General features: G+C 42.1%; 3 protein-coding genes across 6 annotated transcripts in view; 2 read left to right on the top strand and 1 right to left on the bottom strand.

Annotated features, from left to right (window-relative positions):
• Positions 1 to 401: 401 nt before the first annotated feature.
• Positions 402 to 1,816, bottom strand: pigp (phosphatidylinositol glycan anchor biosynthesis, class P). Its single transcript, XM_086195450.1, has 5 exons — positions 1,580 to 1,816; positions 1,366 to 1,450; positions 1,160 to 1,232; positions 928 to 1,046; positions 402 to 652 (listed from the first exon to the last, which is right to left on the bottom strand). The coding sequence occupies exons 2-5, from the start codon at positions 1,445 to 1,447 to the stop codon at positions 537 to 539; spliced, it is 390 nt and encodes a 129-aa protein (XP_086051576.1). The 5' UTR covers positions 1,448 to 1,450; positions 1,580 to 1,816; the 3' UTR covers positions 402 to 536.
• A 56-nt stretch (positions 1,817 to 1,872) lies between these two features.
• On the top strand, positions 1,873 to 5,489 carry rexo4 (RNA exonuclease 4). 2 transcript variants are annotated; one of them, XM_086195011.1, is made up of 9 exons: positions 1,873 to 2,039; positions 2,192 to 2,406; positions 2,496 to 2,818; positions 2,892 to 3,038; positions 3,489 to 3,682; positions 4,785 to 4,873; positions 4,962 to 5,036; positions 5,115 to 5,189; positions 5,323 to 5,489. In XM_086195011.1, the coding sequence occupies exons 2-9, from the start codon at positions 2,197 to 2,199 to the stop codon at positions 5,479 to 5,481; spliced, it is 1,272 nt and encodes a 423-aa protein (XP_086051137.1). In that variant the 5' UTR covers positions 1,873 to 2,039; positions 2,192 to 2,196; the 3' UTR covers positions 5,482 to 5,489. The 2 variants fall into 2 exon arrangements, with proteins under 2 accessions (XP_086051137.1, XP_086051138.1); XM_086195012.1 differs by having other exon boundaries at positions 1,873 to 2,406.
• Positions 5,490 to 11,549: 6,060 nt separating this feature from the next.
• Positions 11,550 to 20,382, top strand: part of LOC147239554 (voltage-gated potassium channel KCNC1-like) — a 55,307-nt gene continuing 46,474 nt past the window's right edge. The window contains exon 1 of one of the 3 annotated variants that reach the window (XM_086195005.1): positions 11,550 to 11,609. In XM_086195005.1, coding sequence (XP_086051131.1) covers positions 11,605 to 11,609 — 5 coding nt within the window. In that variant the 5' untranslated portion in view covers positions 11,550 to 11,604. Of the gene's footprint in view, positions 11,610 to 17,010; positions 17,775 to 20,382 lie in introns of those variants that run through there. The other 2 variants (XM_086195008.1, XM_086195007.1) reach the window with 2 other exon arrangements.

Raw genomic sequence — 20,382 nt, 5'->3', positions numbered from 1 at the left:
TTCACCTTCAGATATTATTGGGATATTCTCCCTAACTCTGTTATATTCTCCAACTTTCCTTTCTTTGTCTTTATTTATATATTTCTAGACAAGATGGCGTAAAATTATAAATAAAATTAATTAAAAAAAATCGGTGTAACAGCCCAGCTTTGATTTGGACAAATGAGATAGATGTATTTGAACTATAATTGGCACTTATATAGATTTAATATTTTAAGTGCTACTTAGATCATTTCTCAGCACAGCACAGCACTTTCATCCACCATCGGACGTTACACCTCTTGTGGTTGCTTTTAATATTTTCAATGTCACACTCCAACGTACGAATCTTGAAGGTAAAGATGTAATTTACCATTAATTCGATGATTATTCATTTACAGTATATAACACAAAAATACACACTTTATATGAAAAAATAGAGATTTTATTTAATACGCCCCCTTTTGCACATCTCAGCTGAATGTTTCGTCAATCCTGGATGAATAAATATGGAAACAGCGATGTTGACAGCTTCACCTCATTCCTGCACCTATCTGTCAGAGCTTTGATGACATGTAGAACATTTTGTTGACTTCGCTGATGGAGACATCCTTCAGTCGGGGTATTCCCCCCTTCCGATAGCCTTCAGCCACCTGACCTTGTGCATAGACATCTAAGACAGAAATTAAAGGGGGATGAGGTGAGGAGGTTGGTTGCTTGAGAAAAAAGATTTTGTAATTTTTAAAAAAATCATAACTGAATAATATTTTGCTTCTGTGAACACCATATCCTGAGCATTTACACCTGCTCTCAATTGCACTATGTTTTTATTCTGTTCGCATAGTGGGAGTTGTTGTAATTACTGTATATTAGCGACTGGAGAGCCAATGGCAGTAACCGCAATGTGCTACATTTGAAGCTAACAGTTAGCATTCAGCACAGCCTCACCTGTGACGTTGTCTACGGAGTCCAGTGGTGCTGTGTTGTTCATGTTTATTCCGAATAGCATCACCGCGAAGATGGTTATTGCCACCAGCAGGTAGATTGGAACAGACAGGGCCCAATATCTGCAAGAGAAAAGACTCCATCACATTCATTTACGGAGGTTTCTACTTTCATGTAGCAGTAAAGTCAACTTGTCATCGTAGATGCCATATTTGATGACATAATTAATACTTACTTTTGAGGCCAGTATGTGAGCCCCACTGAATGAAGCCACTCCTCCGGTACGAATGCCCACAGACAGTAGAGAACTGTCAAGTAAATAAAGCTGATGTTGAATCATTTGTTTGCCATGCTTGAATATAGACATGCACTTTAAAAAAAAAAAACTGCATGCATGATCTGTGCAGTCGACGTATGATGTTATTATAATATTTGACTTACAGAAGCCAAACTGTGAGCCAAGGAAGAGCACAAACCCGTAGATCGCTCTCTCTGGCAGAGGAGAGGGAGAGTTTTCCACCATGATCTAAAACCAAATTCATAGTTAATATTAAAAGCTCATTTACAGCACCAGAAATAAAACATACAATAACTATTAATTCCATTTATCGAACGATTACAAGTTTTCGAGAGCATATAGGCTTCTACTAAATACCTTGGAAAGCTCCGGAATCAAAGCCAACTACATCGACGATCAATTATAATTCCTACACTGTCCGTGCGATGTTCAAAACGACAAGAAACCATCACCGGAAAAAAAGTTCCACTTTTGAAATTGAAAGTCAAAACCATTTTAAAAAGTCGCTTTTTAAATGAATTTATGGATTATGTTCATAGTGCGTTGTGCGTTATGAGTTGAAATATATCGTTTAGTTTCTGTTCAGATGGGATATGTAGCTACCCAGACGCGCCATGTTACGAGTTTATGTTCTTGTCGGGCATCTTTAGCTGTTACACATCCCGGAAATACACAATCATGCGTGGCTTTGGAGCGTGGGGTAGCTCAAGTTGACTGTTTGGTAATTTTTCCTCGAATTTTAAGGAAAATATAAGAACACACCTTTTACTTTGCCGTTACCAGACTTTCAACTTTAAAAGGGAAATAACGTAACTTGGTGAGACAAAGTTTGGCGTCTCTCTCTTTCTCTTCCCCCCTATTTTTCACATTATATGACAATTAAATGACGGAGATCTGATGGTCCATCGTGGCCGAGGAGGACAACCTGACTTCCCTCACGTTTTAACCAAATATTCTCTTTTAAAATAGCTAAAATGTCCAAGGTGAAGGCGAAGAAAACAGAGTTTCCTGCTAAAGCACAACCTGCACAGAAAAACAATGTTGTGAAAAAAAAGAAAAAGAAATTCTGGAAGAAGGTGAACAAGAAAGTCGAGGATGGAAATGAAGCCACAACTAAACCAACCCAGCTGTTGCCTCCGAAAGACGCCCAGCAGTTCTCTGTCAACTGGAAAACACTTCAAGAGGTAAGAACTGGTTTAGGAACAAAGTTTTCTTTCTTAATCTTTAGTGATTTGTCTTAATCTCCAACTTGGCACATATTTTTGTTTTGCAGATGTTAAAGGCCAGCCAAACTGCGAATCATCAGTCCCCTAAACCCAAGAATTGTTCTTTGAGAAAATTAGAATCAAAAGAAAAAATTTCAGAAAACATTACAAAGAGCAACGGCTGCCCCGGACGAGCTGATTCTGGAAAAACCAAAAAGCCTAAAACTGTTGGCAAAGACGCTGATTCTCATGTGGATGTGAAAGTTGCAGCTGTCTCAGATACAAGACAGGCTAATGCTACCAAAAGGAAAAAGGACAGACCAGAGAAATCACACAAAGAGCAACCGGCCAAGAAGAAGAAACCCGTGGTAGAGGAGACTCAACCTACCGAGTGAGTAGCTTTACTTTTATAAAATGTCCGCTGCGTCGGACCCCCAGGCTTACATTATTCTGTGCTTTTTGAGGGACGATATTTGGTTTGATGACGTTGACCCTGATGACATGGAGGCAACAGTTGGGGCGGAGGCAGCAGAGATCATGAGGAAGAAGCAGGGCATTCCGAAATATAAGGACGCAGAGAGCGCCCTGGTCAAGGAGAGAGCTTTTGAGGGGTAAGTGACAGGTCACATTGTTATAAGACGGTACATCTTTATGCAGTTGAAAGTACATTCAGAAATTTTGAGCCCGTGGTTAAAAAAATGAAAAACAAAATAGTGCTGGGGGGAGGGGGGCGGCATGACTTGGAGGTAAAGTGGTCATCTAGCAACTTAAGGGTCACTGGTTTAATCCTCACTTCCCCCGCTGACCATGTCAAAGTGTCCTTGAGCAAGATACTGAGCCCCTAATTGCTCCTGATGGCCCTGCGACAGATTGGCAACCTGTCCAAGGTAAACTCCGCCTCCCCTAATGTCAGCTGAGACAGGCGCCAGCCCCCACGCAACCCTTAATGGGTAAGTGGGAAAGAAAATGGATGGCTGGATTGTGCTGGGGAATAGAGACAAAATCAAAAATCACAGTGTGATAAATTCTTGTTTCTTCTTGTTTGCCTGGGCAACCGTCAGCCTCACCAGAGCTGTTGCTATCGACTGTGAGATGGTGGGAGTGGGCCCGGATGGCGAGGACAGCATCTTGGCGCGTGTGTCACTTGTGAACCAGTTCGGAAAATGTATCTATGACAAATTTGTGAAGCCGACAGAGAAGGTGACGGACTACAGGACGGCTGTCAGCGGCATCCGGCCGCAGGACATCAAAAACGGTGAGTCTGGAAATGAAGTTGGATTGCAGAAGGGAATTGATTTGACTGACACTAATGTCCCGATTAATTCAGCTTTATCGTTCCGCTACTTGATCCTTTAGGGGGGGGAGAAGTGCTAGGGTTCAGCACAGTGCAGCTGTTTTATTATTGCTGAGTTTCAGCAAATGCAGGGACAGTTGAAACAGTTTTATTGTTTCTGTTGGATTTCACTGTCAGGAAAAGCTGCTGGCATTGATAAGAGGAATACATCTGAGGCATCTGATTGTGAGCAGCTAGAAATAGGTAGAGGCCTAGCTTACATCGTGCCGCATCATCACTGACATCATCTAATCACATTGCTTCATAGCTTAGCCTTACTTGGCAACTGAGTGACTGGCTGTAATTCGATGTCTCGTGGCCCTGACCTCGGCCGCTGTGGCATAAATCATTGCTCAGACTCCCATCCACACTTTTGGTAGCCAGAATTAAAGGTGCAATGGACAACATTTATACCTCCCAGTCAGTAGGTGTCACTCTATTCCTGCTGCACTCAGCTATTTTACTAATTACCAGGCAAACACAGCTAAACACATCTGGTCAGAGTTGGATTTGCGTGGAATTATGTGGTTGATCTCATCATGATACACTTTGTGATGTTGTCACGCACCAACAATAACAACATGAACCTGTCATTGCTATTGTTCGTTAGCAAACGTTAGCTTACCCGTCCAGGGGAAAAATGGCCACGTCAGCATGGTTTTCTGCCCCTTTTGGTCGTTCAACTTAGACCACCATAGACACGCTGAACCAATATTCACTCATTTTGCTCCATTGTTGGTCTGATAGTATTTGAGATTGATAATGAATGAATCCTTACGCGTCTCAGCCATTTCTCTGCTCAATTCAACTCCTGAGCTCCTGCAGTCGGCGACGACAGATAACCCGCGGTGTCCACATGTTTATCCTATCGGCTTTGAGATTACAAACAGTTTGTCAGCCAGCTCACTTTATTTGTAGTTATTTGTTTTCTTCTCTATTGTCTGTCACACCCCCTTAGTATGTTTCTCCACCATTATATTCTAGTTTATCGTCAACTTTTGTCTTCCGTAATTCCCTACCGCAGGAGAGGGTGTTCAGACTGTTCAGAGGGAAGTAGCAGAGATCCTACAAGGAAGAATCGTGGTTGGACACGCTATACATAATGACTTAAAGGTACATCTGCATTAGAGCCAGCCTCATTTTCATATTTATAAGCTTTTTTTTTGTGCATTTTATTCAAATCAGTCATCTTTCATTTCAGATTTTACTCTTAGATCATCCCAAAAAGAAAATCCGGGACACTCAGAAGTATAAACCCTTCAAGAAGAGAGTAAAGGTACTGAGACCATCCCAGAGAGTTCTTTTTACTGTCTTCCTCAGTTGTTTTAAATACCCAATCATTTTCCTCTTTTAGAGCAGTCGACCCTCGCTGAAGCTCCTCTGTAGAGAAATACTGAACGTCAAGGTCCAGCAGGGGGAGCATTCTTCTGTAAGTCACTGACGCCTGACACACAGTCACACTGGATTATTGGTGGAATAATCTGCATTAATACCGTCTAATTTAGTAAATAAATCACCAATAAAGTATTCTGTCTGTCTGCCTGCCTGTCTGTCTGTCTCAGGTCCAGGATGCCCAGGCCACCATGAGGTTGTACACGCTGGTGAAGAAACAGTGGGAAGCCGAGATTAAAGCCAGTCAGAGGAACAAAGACTCCAACAAGAAATGTGAGAGAAAGCCCAAGTCTCCTAAGAACAAGGGCAACCATCTCAAGGGATTATGATTTGGGGGGGGGGGGGGGAAACCCGTTCCGAGGAGAGCTGCGGATCAAAGAAACCCAGACTGAAGTCATCAGAGGTTACAGTTCGGTTTTTCAGGGGAAAGAAACAACAACAAAAAAAGCAGACTCTTACTGAAAATATGACCATCGGAAAATCTACTGGAACAGTCTCAGGTGAGGACGACGCGCCATGAAGAACAGACAGCAGAGTCCAGGAGGTGAGCTGGGTTGTTAGAAGCTGATGTTCTACCAGATTGTCTCAGACTGAATCTCACAGCGAGTTGTCTTTACGCTGGACCTTTCAGCAACTTCAGACTTCTCTCACAGTGTCATTCCCAGTATCGGAGGTAAATGTTAAAAGTCCCCATCAGAGTTTTTTGCACCAGTGTTTTACAAACATCTGTTTTTGTCGCTCATTACGTGATTTTGTTGGAATTTGATTAATGTTTGGTTGAAGTTGTACAGTACTATTACAAGATAAATAAAATACAAGAGACTTTGCGTCTATGTAGCTCTGGTAATCTTGATAAACACTTCATTAGTGATAGTTTATCTCTGAGATGTAAATGAAAGTACGGACATATCCACTGCCAGCACCACCTTCCATTTTCGTGAGTGCAATATGTCAGGAACGCCTTGAGAGTATTTCCTCAAATCTGGCGCAAATGGTCAATGGGACTGGAGGATGAGCTCAGAAGGTCCTGGTAGATAAAGGTCGCTGTCAACTCGCGGATCTGCAGCATCCGTATCGTTGTTGTAAGAAGGATATCAGGAATTTATTCAGGTTTGACACAAACAACCACCAGGACTTGAGACACGTGAAAAATTATGGCGGCCATTAGTAAAGGTCGCATGAGCACAATATCTCAGGTCCTTGAGGGACTTTCTTCAAATGTAACGTCCACTGGGACTGGAGGATGAGCTGAAAAGATTCAGGTGGTGAAAGGTCACCAGGGAAGGGTACAACCCTATGAACTCATTCTCCGTTTTGACCTCCACTGCCACATTTAAGATACAATGACGCCGTTTTACAGTATCAGAGTTTGAGTGTTTCTGTTATTTACTGTCAGAAGTCCCAACAATGTGGCAGCCCAATGTTTGATTTCAGCTTCCACATGTTGGCAAATATATCGGTTTTGTGTTTCTTCCAACCCCTGAACCCGTCAACTACGGTTGCAGGAAAAAGTATGTAAACCCTTCGGAATTACCTGGATTCCTGTATAAATCAGTCTTAAAATGTGATCTGATCTACATCTAAGTCGCCGCAATAGACAAACACAGTCCGGTTAAACTAAGGCCACTCAAACAATTATGTATTTTCAAGCTTTATTGAACACACCATGTAGAAAGTACGTGAACCCCTCGGCTAATGACTTGTCCGAGAGCTAACCAGAGTCAGGAGTCAGCCAACCTGGAGTCCAATCAATGTGACGAGAATGGAGGTGTTGGTTAAAGCTGCCCTGCCCTCTAGAAAACACACACCAGTTTTGAGTTTGCTATTCTCAAGAAGCATTTCCTGATGTGAACCATACTTCGCACAAACCAGCTCTCACACCAACCCTGATTAAGAATTGTTGACTTGCGTGAAGCTGGAAAGGGTTACTAAAATATCTACAAGCCTTGACGTTCATCAATCCATGACAAGACAGATTGTCTCTCAATGTTCAGCGCTGTTGCCATTCTGGGAGTAGCCATCCTGTAAATATGACTGCGAGAGCACGGCGCCGAATGCTCAGTGAGGGGAAGAAGAAGGGTACTGTGTCTGCTAGGGGACGCACAGAAATCTCTGGCGCATGCTAACATCTCTGATGACTAATCCATGATGAGTAAAACTTCCAGAAAATGGACTGCGTGGGAGGACACCAGGGGGAAGCCATCGCTGTCCAAAAAAACATTGCGAAATGAAGTTTGCAAAGGAGCACCTGGATGTTCCGCAGCACTGCTGGCAAAACATTCTGTGGGCAGATGAAACTGAAGTTCAGCTGTTTGGAAGGAACGCACAACGCTTTGTGTAGAGAAAAAGAAGGCACAACACCCAAACGTCAAAACTTCATCCTAACTTTTAAGTATGGCGGGAGGGACATTGCGTTTTGGCGCTGCTTTGGATGGATTGGCGTCATCAACGGAAAAATGAATTCCAAAGTTTCTCAAGACATTTTGCGGAAGGATTTGAGACCATCTGTTTGCCGATTGCTCAACAGCGAATGGGTGATGTAACAGGACAGTGACCCAAAGTACAGAAGTAAATCAACAACAGAAGAATATATGCCTTCTGATTGGCCCAGTCGGAGTCCTGACCTCAACTGAACTGACATGACCTCATGTTGTGTTCAATAGCAACATGGAAACATAAAAGTGTTTGTGTGGTTTTAGTTTAAGAAGACTGTCGACTGTTTGGGCTTAGATGAAGACCAGGACACATTTTATGCCCAATTTATGCAGAAATCCAGGTAATTCCAAAAGGTTCCTATACTTTTTTCCTAAAACTGTAGGTCTGATGACTTAACCTCCGGGGGCAAGGGACACTATTTCAGGGCTCCAGTTCAAAACTCCCTTGTTCTGTCCACCACTCAGTCTATAACAACTTGAGACGTTTGCATTTAGTTGACGGACGGTGAATATGAGTGGATCGTTCCAAAAGTAGTCGGTTTACACTCAATTAACAGTCGAAAGACGCTACGACGGCTTTCTTAAATCGTGAGGCTACAGACATTTGCTGGACTTTATATTTCCGCCTCTTTTGTGCTCGACAAGGACCGTTTGCGTGGATGCAACCGAGGTCCGCTTAAACGTGAAGGGTCAAAGCTACTCAAACCGAAACCAGAAGGTTCCCTCGTCGTGTCTGCAGATTCAGCACTTATCTGTTTATAGCAATTAAGTTCTGTTTAACCAAAGTCAGTTAAATGATCTTCTTACATCTGTGGTTTTTATAGCTGCATATCCACTGATTTAAAAGTGCTTGTAATGCTGAACTCTCATTGACAAAATGCAGACTATCAGCTAAGAGGAATGAAAACCCTGTCCTCGGTTTGGAGAGGCTCTAAATTACACTCCTGCTGAAAATCAGTCGGACTCCGGAGGACTCGAACCGAGGCGTTCCATTTGTATTTTTCCTCTTAAAAACACATTTTAAGGAAAGCGGGACTGGTATCTCTCAAATACGCATGAACCATTTCTCCTTATATTGTTTTACTCATACAGTAAAAAAAAACAACTTTCGATCAAGGTTTTTAATTAAATGCACCTCCTCTGAATTCATATTTTGGCTTCTCTATTATTCCAGTCATAGTGTTAAGAGATTTAGGCTCCCTGTGCGCCAACAGTATGTCAGCGTGATTTGCTGCCCAGTGGCTGATGCACAGTGTGCCCTACATTGCCGAGATGAAGGTGCCGCCCTTGGTCCGCTGGATCTGAATTAGCCTCTACATGGAACTCCAGAACGGCAGAATTCGGAGCAAAGACGGACGCAGGGATGAACTGAAAATATTTTGTAAGATTATATTTTCTGAATAAATGGGTGCAGCTCGATTTTTCCCTATCGTAATAAGAAAACTGCGATTTGTCTGCACCTAGTGGTAGGAACCGGTAAATACCACAGACTGAGTTAAGTGTAATCGTTCCACAACAGGAAAATAGAAGAAGTGATCTCCAAACTAAAAGTCAGCACATTAGCGGGGAAACATTGTAAGATTGATAAATAATGCAAGTGATGAGCAGCCATTTAGGGATTATAGAGTTCAGTCTACAGAGAAGCATGAGGTTTGATAGACTATAGCACATCAATTGCTGATACTTCATTTTAAACCTTGAAAGAATAACGGTGATGCCATTTTTATGAAGCCTGTCCAAGCAGGCGCTGCCACCTCAGACAAAAGAGATGAAACATAAATCGTACGACGTTTCAAGGTTGGACATAATAACATGAACACATGCAGTAAATTCAACCCACGACACTGAGATCTTTATAATACCGTTCTACAAGCTTTCCTATCCCAAGTTTATCGTCACTATTATGATGTCTTTTACTGTTTTGATTCAAAAACATCAGCAAAACCTCTTCAAATGAGCTGAATAATCCAAATTTGATATATTTTAATCTCTTCAGGTTGCAGGAGGTGCAGTATTTGTGTCCAAATACATCAAAATGAAGTATTGTGGTCCTGCAGAGAGTTTGATACAAATCCCAGCACAGGTCATCATTTTTTAAATTTTTTTTTTTTACTATTAAAATGTGAACAATGACAAGGGTGATTATTTGTAATATTCTAAAATAATATCAGTTAAAATGCACTGCACTTCAGTCTTGAAGCTTTGCTCAAAAAGAATACTCCATTTTAACCTCGATGTCTCATCTGTTTACTTCCCGGATTGAATGAAGATTAAGCGGCACGGAGCGATCAAAGTTTACAAGCGTCCATGGTAAAATAAAATTAAACTTGATTGATTGATCTGGTTATAAAACAGCTCCTGTAAATGTCATTTTCACGTTCGGCTCTTAAAAAAGGCTGGATGAATCCTTCCTCTCGGTCTAATGCACCGTAATGCAGCAGCGGCAGCAGCAGCAGCACCACCACAAACCAAGATGACCACGCAGCTTTATTGTCAGGCTGTTTTATTGGCCTGGATTAGTGTTGGCTTGATGTAGCTAATAAACCAACAACTAGCGTGAAAGGTTGTTGTTGTTGTTTTTTTTTGTATCAACGGTGTTAAAGGTACATTCACAGCTTTTACAAATGGATTTTTTAGGTACTAAAAGTCTAAAACCCTCCATTATTTCCGGTATGTCTACTTGAAATGATGAGGTTTTACTCTAGTAAGGCTTTTATACAAAGAACTGTCAGATACTTTAATTGTAACATCTAATAGTTTAAATGAGGCCTGTCCTGTGCTCTCTTGTGACCATGAATTTGTAAATTTTTGTCACAAGAGAGTGTAACCGCAGTAAATGAAGTTAGCAGGTTCCATCGGTAAAAGAACTTCGACCTCTAAGTGAAATCAGCATGTCTTGATTCCACATCCCGATGGCAGATAGAAGAGAACTTGTGTGTAAATTCCCCCCAAAAACCCTTCAAATACTGACGGAGAACCTTCTCCTCCTCGAGGCCTGCAGTCAGTTTGGTTTACAAGACTTGGTCTTTATCTGTAAATATTCAATAAAAATGTCATATTCTATATATGGAATATCGGCAGCATCCGAGAGGTAATCATGCATCTGGGTTTGTTTGTTTTTTTGAAATTCTTGACCACACATCCCCTGTTTCTTTATGCATGAGTTGCGTGATGCTGCCGCCCTGAGATCCACCCTGGATGTGTAGACTAATGCCCCCCAACACACACACACACACACACACACACACACACACACACACACACACACACACACACACACACACACACACACACACACACACACACACACACAAAACCGACCTTGTCCTTATATCTTTGTGAGGACTTTGATTGATGTAATGCATTTCCTAGCTCCTTACCCTAAACCTAACCATCTCAACTGAATGCCCGACCTTAACCCTGACCTTAACCTTGACCCTAACCCTAACTTTATTCTAACCCGACCCTAAAACCAAAAACCAAGTCTTGACTTTCAAACGGCCCTTTGAAGATGTGAGGAAATGTCTTCACTTTTCAAAAATGTCCTCACTCTGTTGGTTAAATACGTACAGTATTCTAGTCCTCAATATGTAGCAAGTACAAGAACACACACACAGACACACACACACACACACACCATTCAGTATTTATGCAGCCTGGTGAAGAAACACCGTCAGCTACTTTCTGTGGATGACTTCCTTCCTTCATTTCTTCTGGTCTGATGGAGCTGAGGGTGAATTCACATCTGGGCTGATGTAGAGATTATTGCCTTTATACGTGCTGATTCTCACTATGGATTCAAGTGTGCATTCATTTCTTGCTAATGAAGTATTGTCTAAATGTTTTACTGTGCTTAGTACTTGAATGCTGAATGTTGACTCCTCCCAGCTGCAGCTGCGAGAGTTGGGAGGGTCACAGTGAAAACGACAAAAACACCAGTCCTGTAATAAGAGTTGTGCAGAATTTCCTCAGACTGCGAAGCAACTCTAAAGCTCCCACTTATTAACTGACTGCCAGATGAGGTGAGTGTAACGTAGTGCGAGTGTTTAAATATTTGATATACATAGAAAAAATTCCCAGCTTGACACCTAAAACACTTTCACACATGAAGGTAGCTTTTTTCAGAACTGATGTATAAGGTCTGCAGTTGAATTGTGTTATTTTTAAAATTCTTCAGAGCTTCCTGAAAAACGCTTATACTTTAATGTGGAATTTGGTTGATAAACGGTCGGAAAAGTGCTCATTTGTTTTATTTTCAAAGTAAATCTCCGAGCTGTTTACAGTTTTAAACTTGCATATGGTTTGTTTTTAACCCTTCAAGAGACAACCCAGTCTCATGTCAAAACGTAAAAAGGCTCCGTTTGTCCACAGTGCAAAACGTATCAGTTCTGCGATAAAGGCCTAAAAATTGTGAAATGTGTACGTTTTTTTTCCCCAATTCTTTTCGACTGGAACGCTTGTAGGTCATGTGACTCTTTCACGTGGATCTCTCGAAACAAAAAACATGGCGGCCGCTCCTGTCATTTTCGGAGGAGAGTGCCTTCTTCCAGTATAGTTTTGATTTAAGAAAGCATTCTGATGACACTTCTAGCGAGAAATATGCATTTTGTTTTCATAATCTTGGCTCAGTTCTTGTGTATAATCTTTGGTTTGTTCGTTATTACGATGAATCTTTCACCTCTCGGAAGAGAGTCGTAACAGTGTCACGTTTCTGCTGTTGCTATGCTGGTTGCTAAGGACGCCATTACGGACGAGCGTCATTTCAAAATGGGTTAGATTTTTTAAAAAAGCATTTTAAGGACATTTCTGGCGAGAAATATACATTTTATTTCCATAATATTCGCTGTTCAATAAAAAATAACATGAAATGGTTTTTAGTGCCCCAGGAATTACAAACATCTGCTTAATTTTTTTTCGTTCCAATATGTGTATTTTTACTGCTCCAACAAACCTGTTCCTCTTCTGGGTAAATCAATCATTCAGGCAATCAATAACTGAATGTCTCTGATGCTGTACAGTAGGTATTGCAGTACAACAACACCTTGATCCTTCCCTTTCAAATGTTTTTATTGTGTTTCTCTTATCAAGAGTTCAAAATGATTACAATAAAAATAAATCATTTATATTAAGCTTTGTTTCAAACAATAATAATTGATCAGGAACTGAGGCCTGATGGCTGAAATAGCAGCTTTGTGCTGTTCAGTGACACCTGCTATAAAAAGGAGTCAAGGCGGTCTTAAAGATGTGAAAATGTTCCAAAGATCATTCTTTATGTTTGTCCTGAACAAGATTGGTTTCGGGCCTTTTTTCAAAGGAGCTCCAAAAGGCTCACTTAACCCTTTGAGGCCTGGCTGAGACGTGAGGCCTGTTGACCTTTGACCCTGTTGCTCTTTTGCTCTCATTTGGCCTCTACAGTGGATACAGACCTGAAACATGTCCTGTGAGGCCTCTAAAATGTATGAAATCATAATCTGGTGGAATAATTCTAGAACCCCCTCCCAAAAGGGAAGTAGCTTCAGGAAGGAGGTGGGGCTTCAAAATTTTAAATATTGGTTTCTGGCAGAGGTGTGAACTCCTCCCAGAAATCCCATCTCATTTGGAGCAACTTTGACCAAGTTATGATGCTTAATTGATAGACTTTACTGGACTTTGCCACGCCCTTTACGGACAGCAGAAAGGACTTAGGGGGGTCAAACCACCACAGATGCGATCCTTATGGAGGACAGAACAACATACTAAAATTTCAACTTCCTAGGTTCAAAGAGAAAAAAACTATCCCCTTGTGAAACTGGGCAAAATCAGGGTCTGTGACTGCTGCACTCGGAGAGCCTTTTGGAGCAGAATTGAGGATCAAATCTGGGCCCCAAAGACAGCAGCAGTTGTTGTTTTTCTTCATAAAGGAGGTGCACTGTCATTACTACGATATCTCTGGCAACAAACATGGAAGGGGCTTTGGGGTCTTGTGTTTCAGCTCTGTAACTTCTAGATGGCTGAAAATGTCAGAATCAGTCCTCTCACTGACAGCAATCATTGGTGTGACTTTTGGTGGCTTCAACTCAAATGAAACCAGGGAAGCAGGGCCAGACTTTGAGGAGCTCCTTAGGGTTAGTGGATGCCCCGGGACCGTCCTTGGGCCCCTTAGCACCTAGATGGCTGAAATTCACAGCACATGCTACTCTTGGGCATTATACCATGTGTGTCAAGTTTGGTGTATGTAGCCCAAGTAGAAACAAAAGACCGCGCCCATTAGTTTAGAATTTTTAGGCCTTTATCGTAGAACTGATACGTTTTGCACTGTGGACAAACGTAGTATTTTTACGTTTTGACATGAGACTCGATCAACAACCCAGTCTCGTGGGGGAAAAAAACGTACCCATTTCACAATTTTTAGGCCTTTATAGTAGAACTGATACGTTTTGCAGAAGTCACAGACCCTGATCTTCCCCGTTTCACAAGGGGATAGTTTTTTCTCTTTTAACCTAGGAAGTTGAAATTTTAATATGTTGTTCTGTCCTCCATAAGGATCGCATCTGTTGTAATGCAGTACACACTGTACAGCATCAGAGACATTCAGTTATTGATTGCCTGAATGATTGAGTTACCCACGAAGAGGAACAGCTTTGTTGGAGCAGTAAAAATACACATATCAGAACGAAAAAAAATTGCATTTGAAAAGAAATTACATGACATTACCAGCACAATATGGGGCACTTAAATCCATTTCATATTATTTTTTATTGGACAGCGAATATTATGGAAATAAAATGTATATTTCTCGCCAGAAATGTCCTTAAAATGCTTTTAAAAAAAATCAAACCTATCTTGAAATGACGCTCGTCCGTAATGGCGTCCTTAGCAACCAGCATAGCAACAGCAGAAACGTGACACTGTTACGACTCTCTTCCGAGAGGTGAAAGATTCATCGTAATAACGAACAAACCAAAGATTATACACAAGAACTGAGCCAAGATTATGAAAACAAAATGCATATTTCTCGCTAGAAGTGTCATCAGAATGCTTTCTTAAATCAAAACTATACTGGAAGAAGGCACTCTCCTCCGAAAATGACAGGAGCGGCCGCCATGTTTTTTGTTTCGAGAGATCCACGTGAAAGAGTCACATGACCTACCAGCGTTCCAGTCGAAAAGAATTGGGGAAAAAAAACGTACACATTTCACAATTTTTAGGCCTTTATCGTAGAACTGATACGTTTTGCACTGTGGACAAACGGAGCCTTTTTACGTTTTGACATGAGACTGGGTTGCAAGAGACCACAGACATTTTCAATCTTTAGTTAGATCTTTTAAACTTTTGTTGTTATGAACTTGTAACAAACATTGTGGGGTTTTTTGGTGGGGGTTTTTTGGTGTTATATAATCGCACAGCACATGACGATGGGCTGATATGATGGCTATTTCCAGATGCGATTACGTATGATAAGTTGTTTTGTTTTGATATTTTTTTCTTTTACACGATATGATGGAACCATTTTGACATTTTATTAAAAATGGCCAAAACTTAATCTCTTTAAACAGTAAGACGTGGCGGAACACCGTCGAGAATTTTGTGCTTTGGTTTGGTATCCAAAAACTTTTGACATCTGAGGGTTTTTTTTGTAGACCACAGCCACATGGTGCTTTAAAATCTTGACTATACGCTCCTAAAAGAGCTTAAAAAGAAATTGAACTTGACCCCAAGAAAGGCGCCGGAGTTGTGGCTCGCTGTTTAAAAGTGTAGCCTTGAAAAAAAAGACCTCCGTCTGCATCATGAGGACAGCTGCTTGGCACTCGGACAAACTCAGCTTTGTAGTCCATTTGGGAAAGAAGTTGGCTGGAAATGAAATTCCTACATTTAAAAGCGACTTGTTCGCATCTCTAAAAAGTTAATCTCACTCATTTATTTTAATTCTAAATGCACTTTCACAGTCTCACTTCTTGTGTCCTTTTCTTGACCTCCCCGCTTTTTGCTCTGTAGGCTCTTGTGGTGAAAGGAAAATGCTAAAGGAACCCTTTGCCCTTTTACTACTGTTGTAATTTTCATGAGGCAGTGTTGCACTCACTTTAGGTTTCCTGTCAATAAATGCATTAGCAGCATTACTGATCACTGGAAGGCTGTGGCCAATACTGTATGGTGTTCTATAAACTACAAACACACCCCAGAATAAGTCAGTTAGCTGCTAGTTTGAATCGTATTGCTAAAGAACCCAGACGTGGTGAGCAGCACAGGATGTAACAAAAACAAACAGGCAAGAATTGTGAGGTTTTCATATAAATTTATTGGTGAAAATTGAGATTAAACCTTAACAAATACAAGCAATCTCAGAATTACTTGTGCTGATGGTTAAATCATGTGACCCGTAGCACACTGTCACCCACTCAACAGCTCAACTGTGAGAGCTTTTCTACATCATTTAGCATAAAAAATAAGTACACACACACACACACACACACACACATATGCAATTTGTTTTTTCTCATTGTCATCCCTCCTATGAGGTTATCAAATTTCTCAAAAACAAACTATGAGAAAGATATTTTATTCTTCGTTTTGTACAAATTAAAAGTAATGAAATCTAACAGGTGCAAAAATAGACGAATATTTTTAAATGATCGGGAGGAAACGAAGGCTTATTTGTTCCCACAACTTATTCAAATACACGTATCAGAGGCATGATGTTTTGCAATTTAGAAAAAAAAAAAACTTTACAGTCTAAAATGACTTCAGTGGAATGGGAAAAAAAATCAATAGCAAATTTTTGTGAGTAAATTTCAGTTCGGCAGGTATTGGACGACATGTTAATGTCAATATTATCGACCGGAATAAAATATCGGTCCAGCTCTTTGCTCCTAAAGCTTCTCTTGTTCCAAAAATATCCTGCAATTTAAAAAAAAATGTTGTTCTGAAATAGAACATGCTTGATGCGCCTAGATAACATATCTAACACGTTAGACTATTAATGTATACTTTTTTAAAATTTGTCCAATTGTACAAATAAACGTCGATGAAGATGACGAGTTATCCGGTTCCCTTTATCTCTTACCAAACAGTGGAATTTCCCTGCCCGAGGGCGTTCCTCCTTATTTATTCTAGCCGTTATTAATATGATTATTATGTCTGCGGAGCTTATTCATTCAGACAGTGTCGTATAAATCAGCTGCTCCTCCGCTACCACCTACCACATGACTGCTGATGTCAAGGCTGGGAACCTGTAGACAAAATGGTGTTTGTGCGTCCCTCCAACACAGCGAGCGAGCATGTGTGGGCTAGAGAGAGGGAGAGAGAGAGAGAGAGAGAGAGAGAGAGAGAGAGAGAGAAAGAGACAGACAGAGAGAGAGAGAGAGCAAAATGAACCAATTAAACAGATGACAATAAATCAACACAGTCATTCCTTTGTGTGTCTGCGCGCGGGTGCGTGCTTTTGCGTGCGTGCGTGCGTGTGTGTGTGTGTTTACGCATTCTTGAAGTTCAACAGCAATAAGAGAAATTAGCCTCTGTGTTCGTCGGGTTCCTCCCACCCCTCCGTCTTGTCTCTAATCCGCCCACATGTATCGTCTGAGGAAAAAAATAGTGCAGAAGGTGACGCTCCTCCAAAGGAACAGAGAGCAGCAGAGAGAGGGAAAGCCATAGAGAACAGGCTGCATCTCCATTGAAACATTTGGAAGGAAGGAAAGAAGGAAGGAAGGGGGGAGACTGAAGAACTGAATGGTAGCTACACCCTGCGCCTGGAAGCGTAGAGACACTGTAACAAAGGCTGGCAATTATTATTCTTTTTTTTGTGGTTTTCTTTTTTTGTGGCAATAACAAAGAGGAGGGAGAAAAGGGGGGCTCTGAAATCGAGGGAAAATAACAAAAAAAAAGCCAGATCTCAGGGGGATTTCTGCTTCATTTCATCCGAAAAAAAAAGACTCATCCCTTTGCCATCATCAGCATGACCATAAGTAACATTCGGCAATAACGGTGTCCAAACGCTCCCCCCCCACCCCCCCGAGATTTTCAGCAACAGACGCGCGCAATGCTATTTTGATTTATAAGAATCGGCTGGAAAAAACAGACCAAGTGAATGCCTGCGAGAAACTGGATATACTCTCTGAAATCATAAGAATCGAACAAAGAAAACTACATTTTGATTGATCTTTTAAAGCTTGATGTGCGTGTTTCCGCACGCACTCGAAACGAACCTCAACCAAGTGAGTATAAATCGTGTCTGTGTATATGTCTGTATTTCTATTTATATCTAATTCTTATTATTTGGTGGCTTATTTTCTTATTAATCACCTTTAATAAGGAAGCATTTATTGGGCCAGCACTAACAGGAGCGTAACCTACATTCAACAAGTATCGTTTTATCCACAAATTTGTCTTGTGTGGTCTGTAAGGATTGAATGTTGGGATCGATATGTGGATGGATTAGAATGTGAGCATCGGAGCCATGAACCTCCTCTTTATTATGATGATGATTAATTCTAGAGAATTGTACTATGACGCTCATAGATTCATTTTCCATATTGCACAATGGTGGGTGTCCCCCCCCCCCCATCCCTTCACGAGACTTGGCTCTGAGAGTACATTCCAGTCTGCCTACATGTGCTCTGTACATTTGTATGCATGCATTTGTTCTACTTGCATGTGCGGTCAGTTTGTGTGTGTGTGTGTGCGTGTGTGTGAGTCTGTGTGGTGTGGTGGCACAAGTGTCAAGGCCTCAAACTGATGAAGGGAGGGCACTCATACACACACACGCACACACACACACACGGGGGGGGGGGGCATCAGAGTAGAATCACGGGGAGCATCTCTTCGAAGATAAGGGCAGTTAAATGTCTAGACGGTGATCTTGTTGTTCCCCGCCCACCCCACCCCCTTCAAACGCCACCACATCACCTTTACTCTGTCAACTTCATCCGCATTACACTGCATCTCTCTCTCTCACACACACACACACACACACACACACACACATACATACACAAAGTCTCCAGTTTCATAACGGCTCTTCCTCCACTTTCCAGTCTTTCTGCCAACTGCCTCCATTGTGCTCTTCCCGTAACTCTGCCTCTCCTCCTCCATCACCCCCCACGGCCACCCCCCACCCCCCTTCAATCCTGCATTATAAATCTACAGCTGGTTCTATTTTTAGACCGAGGGTAACCCAGAAAACACCCCTTCAATTTAAAAAAAAGGGAAGAAGAGGAGGAAGAAGAAGCCTCCCCACAGGAGACAGTGGCACGCTGTCAGTGGATGTGATTGGTAGAGTAGTGATGGGGCTCAAAAAAAGGAGGGCGCTGCTGTTTGTGTAGGGGGGTGTGGTGGTGGTGGTGGTGGCGGGAGGGGGGTGATGCATCTATTTCGAGGCTGTGATTGCATTACTGTCCTGTGCTCTTGCGTCTGACCCGTCTTCTCCGTCTGTCTCTGTCTCCTCGGCTTCACAACTTTTTCCTCCATCTAATTCAACCCCCCATCCAGTCCCCCCCCCCCCAGACACACACACCTCAGCCTCTTGACCTTGAAGCTCGCCTCCATCTCACCTCTTTTCTTCCCTCTACATCTCCATATGGTTACAATTTAAAAACAACCCCCAACCTCCGCAGCTCCTCGGCTGTTCAGCGCCTCATCTCGGCCCTCCTCTATGTCTAATAGGCAGGAATCTGTTCAGCAATACTTTAGTGCACCGCTGGATCATAATGGACCTAATCATGCAGGGAGGGCGTCATTAATTAAGACTAGACATGCTTTAATGACCCGCCGGGTTAAAGCTTTTGATACTCCAAGAATTTTTACGTCGTGTCCCATTCGACGGATATTAGCTCAGATCTATCCAGGTCCTGGAAAACAGAGTGACACATTATCCCTGCCAGCATGACCTTTGAGCTTTATTTGGCCTTCTTTAATCAAATCTGATTGTCTTACCTATAACAGGGGGAGGGGGGGGCAGGGGGTAAGAACCTCTTCTACCATCACGTCCTTCTGTCACCGGTGAACTCTCAAAAAGGCAGTTGGTGTATCTGTAGAAAAATCTCAGCATTTCCTCTGGCGTGGGCAGGAGGAGGCACTCTCAGAGCTCTATTACAGGCTTCATTTCTCCTGGTCTATTCCTGAAAATGGCCTTATGTATTAATCATCTCCAGCCAGTTGCAGGCAGGAGTTTTTTTTTTTCCCCCCTCTCAATCAGAAAGATTTGCCAAAGAGGGGATGGGGGGGGGGGGGGTCACAGCATGAAATCAGTAGCTTCTTGATAGTGATTGACCAATATGCACAAAGCTCAAGACCCCCCGAGGGGTGTTGGTGCTGCAGTACGTGTGGATTGGTTAGCCCCTGGAGATCTCTGGTGTTGCTGAGTAGAGGCGCGTTCGCTGCCTCCGGTAGATTGGCCATTTCCTTTCTGCTTGCTTAATTGATTGACTTTTTCATTCATGTACTGGGAATTGGACACTGGCAGGCTTTGTTATGATGACAAATGCCTTGTTTTTAACCCCCCCCCCCCCCCCACACCACCACCACCCACCTCCACCTCTGTTTACATTAGCCATCTCAGAGCGACTGGGTCATTGTGTGTTGTCTTTTTTTTTTCCAGGCGAACATCTTTTTGTTTGCCTTCCTTTCCATCCATTCATGTGATACACACACACACCAGGCAAGCCTCGCCACTATCCTCAAACACACACACACAAACAAACAAACACACACGCAGACACACACGCACTCATTATGATGCTTCACTCCTGCTAGAGTCAGGGTTACAGCGGGAGGTGCAATGACAAGCCGAAGGGGGAGAGGACACTGTGGTGTCACACTGCACTA

This window comes from Aulostomus chinensis, chromosome 23 (genome assembly GCF_037954235.1).
Source record: "Aulostomus chinensis isolate RoL2024-O1b breed Wild chromosome 23, RoL_Achi_v1.0, whole genome shotgun sequence".
NCBI lineage: Eukaryota > Metazoa > Chordata > Actinopteri > Syngnathiformes > Aulostomidae > Aulostomus > Aulostomus chinensis.
Note: the sequence above shows the minus strand (reverse complement) of the source record. Positions and strands in the feature narration are given on the sequence as shown.